This window comes from Sinocyclocheilus rhinocerous, unplaced genomic scaffold, assembly GCF_001515625.1.
Source record: "Sinocyclocheilus rhinocerous isolate Xijiao unplaced genomic scaffold, SAMN03320098_v1.1 scaffold301, whole genome shotgun sequence".
NCBI classification, from domain to species: domain Eukaryota; kingdom Metazoa; phylum Chordata; class Actinopteri; order Cypriniformes; family Cyprinidae; genus Sinocyclocheilus; species Sinocyclocheilus rhinocerous.
In genome coordinates, this window is record NW_015656172.1 from 32,969 (window position 1) to 38,968 (window position 6,000).

The following is a 6,000-nucleotide window of genomic DNA, read 5'->3' on the forward strand; positions in this document are numbered from 1 at the left end:
GTCAATCGATTCATTTTTAATTGCATTAATTATGTATCAGTTGATGTAATTACTATGGCACAGGTCAGTATTTGCTGAGAAAGACTCACGCGCCGTACGCTGGGATGGGTGGAGGAGGAGGAGCCGTACGGAAGGTGTTGTAAACGGCACGGCCTCTGCCCCGCAGATGTGCGCCTCTGTACGCCACCGTCGCTCCTGCCGCGGGATACGGGAAACCCGTCACTGCGCACACACACACACACACACACACACACAGGGAACATTTATGAGGACGCACAGGGCAGTAGATGAGGTGCATGTGTCTCTATCACACAATGAGACTTATAAAGACAACCAGAGTGCTGTTTGCATGTGCAAAACTCAGTCATGTTGCGAGGGTATTCTTGCTGGTTGCTAGTTGTTTTTTCCTGTCTTGCACCCTCAGGTCTCTATGATCTGGTCTCTAGATATGGCTTGCATCTATCGTGTTTTATCATCCAAGCTTATTATTTTACACATTTATCAGTCACCTATTAGTTTTACCCATTTTATTGGACAACTAATTTTTTTAACAGTATTTTTTAAAACTATTTTCTCATTTTACATTTCATTTCATTTCTCATTTTTACCCATTTTATTGGCCAGCAAATGTAAGTTTAACCATTATTTTCTCTTTTTTTTAAACCCATTTTATTGGCCAAAAAAGTAATTTTGCAGTTTTTTCCTTAATTTTTACTAATTTTATTGGCCATTAAAAAAATATTTATTTTTTCAGTTTTTTTTTTCTTATTTGTAAACATTTTATTGGTCACCAATAATTATTTTTTAAACATTTTTATTTATTTTTATCCTTTTTTGTTAATTGGCTAGCAAATGTTTTTATTAACCAGTCTTGCCTTATTTTTAGCCATTTTATTGGACACCAAAAGTATTTTTACTTATTTTCATTTTTTTTAACTGACTAGCAAATGCACAGTATTTTGTTTACCATTCTATTCTTATTTTTACCTATTTTATTTAGAAACAAATGTATTTTCCCCGTTTCTTATTTCTCACCAAATGTAATTTTATTTTTTTGGTTTTCTTTTATAATAATTTTTTTTTGCATAACTAACCATAGGGTTTGATCTCTCTCTTTTAGTTTGCGGCACCATTGGTAAGTTTACCAAGTTGACGTCGAGATGGTTTCATTCTTCCTAAATCTGTCCGAGTTTATCGAGATTTATCAATGAATCGCACAACAAAAGGAGAAAACAAAATTTGGACAGTTTTTTTTTTTTTGGTCCAACAAAAGCGTAAAAAATAATCTATAACAAATAATTATGTAATTTTATATAACATTTTCTGACACAAGGTAAGAATCAGTCAATTAAATTGAATACTGTTCAACTCCTCATAAGTGTCTCTCTATTTATGCTGCATAGGCATCCGTGTCGTGTAATATATGTAAATGAAGCTGATAATGAGCAGGCGATAGGCTACACTGCCTCAATAAAAACACATTCATCAAACCAGCTGACATGCTGTGGCACAAAACACCAGAAAAAAAAAAACATCTCAGAAATGCAGAGAGAAAGACATAAAAACACACAGTCAGTGATGGGATGGTTAGTCGGCTCAGCTGTTTAATGCTGGTTATTGTGAGGAGTTGCAGTGAGTAATCCACACACGGGGGAATAGACGCAGATTCATCAAATCAACAGCAAGTGCTTCATTATCTCCTTAACGTGCCGAGAAACAATCTCATCTACACTCATTAAAACACTTCAGACCGGATCAGACCGGACTATACGAGAGCTTAAAGAGAGAGATCTGAAAAAAAAATCAACATTATGTCATTATTGACTGCTTTAGGGGCTTTGTATTTGCTTTCAGGAGCTTAAAAGTGTGCGTTCAGTGTGTGTGTGTGTGTGTGTAACTTTTAAAAGGTATATACTATTTAAACATGTTTGTAATATTTATAACTTTTTATGTCATAGAAATAGTATAATTATGTTTTGATTATATAATTATATATTTATAAAAATAATATAGAACTACAATTTTACATTGTAGTATTATATATTTTTATATACTTATACTAATTTTTATACTTTTTATATCTGATATATTTAAATGACTAATATCATATATTTAAAACGATTATACAATTTATATACTATATAAACTGTATAATTATACATATGCATATCTATAATTACAATTTATGTTATATACTTTTATACATATAATTATACTCTTTTATACTAATGATATTTTTGTATTTGATATTTAAATTACTAACAAAATATTTAGAATAAGGCAGCAGCTATTTGCACTAAATGTAAATAGTGATAAATGCTATTTACACTAAGCGCAAATAGCAATGTATTGTATTTACACTAAGTGCAAATAGCAGTATTTTTTTTACGATTTGTTATTTACACTGTGCAAATAGCTATAGATTCTATTTACACTATTTTAAGAATTTTCTGCTATTTATAGTAGTTACTGCACCTCAGTATTGTAGTACATTATAAAACAGTACGCAATAATAATGTATTGAGTGTAAATTGCAATTTTAATTCAAATTATTAAGTGGATGCCACCTTAATGGGACAATAAAGCCCTCCCTACACCTACCTGCTACTTTATTTTCAACTTTTCGATTATTTCCTTCATTTTTATTAAAAATAAATGCCTTTCCGATTTGATATGAGATTTGAAAAGGAAGAAAAAAGTTCGTCAAAAGGCGGATTCGAACTTGGGTCGATCGCATGAAAAAACACGTGCTTTACCATCTACGCCACTGGAAATGAAGTTTAACCCTTTTGCACGTGAGTTTAAAATATTCTAGCTGAGCACCCAGCGTGAGTTTTTTTTTAGGCGACCGTTATTTTAGAATGTATCGCCTTATTGTTTCCATGGCGACACGTCATTCTTGTCATGTGACACAACGCAGCCATAATAGATCTGTATGACACATGAATCGCTTTTATTTCGTTTTTTCCTATTTTATTCAAAATATTCACAAACATGCTCACTATATTATGAAATATCTGATATTCCGATTCTGAAATATGTGCAAGTAAATCTATTTGGTAGTTTAAACACTTTTATATCGACCGTGTTAGTTGATCTAAGCGGATTTAAATTCAGCAGTTGATGACGTGACGCATTGCAAGTTCTAATCACACCGGTGTGATCGTACGCTTCAGGGACCAGCCAAGACTGATCACACCGGTGTGATCGTACGCGTTAAAGGGATAATGATCGTCTTTTGTAGTGTTGACTCCCACAATCACACGCTGGTGGGCGGAGTTAGTGTAAATAGCCTCTGCCAACAAGATGGGCTATTTGCACTTAGTGTAAATAGACACTCCATTAGAATAATTACACAATTTATGTAATTTACTACAATATACACTGTATTATTGTTTCATTTATATAATTACATAATCTATAATAATAATTTATGTTATATACTTACATAATTATATAAATAAATTAAATAATATTGTTTTGAGAACATTTCTAGCATCATTTGTTTGCAGATGCCACTTGGTTTAAAATGTGTATCCAATACAATGAAATTCACACATTTTTTAAGTGTAACTTAAAGGCAGGGTAGGTGATTTGGTTCAAAAAATTTTTTTTGTGATGCTGGTTAAAAGTCTCATCACATCCCGACAGCAATCACTTAGGGGTCTAAATGTATGTATATGTATTTATATCATCTGTGCAAGGTATAGGACCATAAAATGGTCCTCCAATCAAATTATTCGGTCCAAAGATTAAGATAGGCTGTCCTACCTGCCTGTCAATCTATGTATTTGCATACCTCCGGAAACTGTTTGCGCAGACATGATACGATATCGGCGTGTTCATTACACTATTGCAGACCAAGTGAGAATGGAAGGCGTTATTACTGCAACATTATACGCTTTGTACTGTAATGTTTTCTCAGCTGTGAATGAGACATGAGGTAATCTGACAGCGTTGACACCCCGTCTCTCATCGTGTCGCTGGTTAGCCTCTGGTCTGTCTGAGCGTGTTCATGTGTTTGGAGGAGGCGTGGCTTTGGAGAGTGATTTGCAGGGAGGGTGGGATCTTATGCTTTCAAAGCTTGCTATTGCTAGCCTTTCCGAAATCATTTACCCTACCTTTAAGTGTCCAAAGGATCCAAAACAAATAAATAAACAAATAAAGAAATGCTGACAGAACTGAAAGGAATTCTTCCTTTGAGGGAATTTCTGATGTAATAAACCCCCTTTATCCCTATGAGAGCTGCTGTTCTTCATTCGTTAAAGTCATCTGAAAAGATCTTCAGCATCCACGTTTCCACCAGCAGAGCCAAACACACAGAGAGCAATCGCGGCAGCGGAGCGACTGATCCAGAGCGATACTCTCTGAGCTCATTACCTCACACTCATCACTAGAGGCTCATGGGAAGGTTTGGGTTGCAAACAACAAAGAAGAACCAGGAATCTGGTGCAACGAAGACTTCCATCAGCACACATACACCTTACAATACTGCAAAATACACACACCTCTCAATAAAACACATGCATGTGACATCACAACGCACGTACACACGTACACAGACACACACACACACGTCTGGTCAGCTATCCTTGTGGGGACTCTCCATAGGCGTAATGGTTTTTCTACTGTACAGACAGTATTTTCTATTGCCCTACACCAACCCTACACCTAAACCTACCCCTCACAGGAAACTTTCTGCATTTTTAGATTTTCAAAAAACTTCATTCTGTATGATTTATAAGCTTTTGTACCCGTGGGGACCTCAATTTAGGTCCTCACCGTGACACGAGTCCCCATGAGTCTGTGTGTATTCAGGTTTAAGTCCCCACCAGGATATATAAACCTGTACACACACACACACACACACACACACACACAAGTGAAGACTGAAGACTTTACTGTAACGAACACAGATATGACCAGAGACTGTCAAACTACAAAACAATGCAAAAGGCACCATAAAGCATCACAGGAGTACCTTAAAAATAATATATTATTATTATATATGTTTCTAAAGATAAAGTATATAAAAGTAAATTAATTAAATTCATTATTAAAAGTAATTATATGACTAAAATACTGTTTTTATGACACCCCTGTTATGCTTTGATGGTTCTTTTGTATCCTTTTTTGTTTATATACAAATACAATATATAAAAAATATATTAACAGTACAATTATTACTAACATTTAGTATATAAAGGTGAATTAATTAAACAAGTCATTGCACAACTAATATACTGTTTTTATATTGTTTACTTTTAGTACTTTTAGTACTATATTTATAATAATTACACTATATATAAAAAATAGTATACTTTACATTATATACCTAACTACAATTTATGTTTTATATAATAATATAAAATTATTAAATAAATAAAAGTATTATTTATATATCATTATATAATTTTAACTATTTATTTGCTTATAATTATACTTACTTTTTATACTAACATATTTTAAATAAATTTGACATTTAAATCAATTACTAATATATTTAAAATAATTATACAATTTATTTACTATTAGTAGCGTAAAGTACTATTAGTTAGCGGCTGAAGGCTGACAGCCAACTGCTGAACATATGCTGACGTTTACTCCTGATAAAGCGTGTCTCAGCAGCAGACGAGGAAACACACACCCCTGAGAGGAGCCGCGGTATTTAAAGGGTCGAGTGTAACGGTAGAGATCTGAGATGGACCCTGAACTTCCTCCCGATGAAACCATAGCTGCTCGTCTCATCAGAACGCAACGGCTTGGTATAACAGCCGTCAATAAATGGAGAGAAACCCCGTGAGTGTGTGTGTGTCGCTGCTCGATTACACCGCGAGTGCTGGCAGCATCACTCACTCCAGCGCTCTCATTCTGTTAGACGACTGAAAGCTAATCTGAGACACTCGTAAAGTCCATCCATAGTAAAGAGACCCACAATCTGATAAGTGTGACTGGACTCTTCTCTCCTCACACACAACACACACACACACACACACTCTC

At 34.4% G+C, this 6,000-nt stretch overlaps 1 protein-coding gene across 2 annotated transcripts in view; it reads right to left on the reverse strand.

Moving 5' to 3' along the window:
• Window positions 1-6,000, reverse strand: part of LOC107719784 (RNA binding protein fox-1 homolog 3-like) — a 202,955-nt gene that overhangs the window by 10,821 nt on the left and 186,134 nt on the right. For both annotated transcript variants that reach the window (XM_016527298.1, XM_016527299.1), the window contains one exon: window positions 90-222. In XM_016527298.1, coding sequence (XP_016382784.1) covers window positions 90-222 — 133 coding nt within the window. The remainder of the gene's footprint in view (window positions 1-89; window positions 223-6,000) is intronic.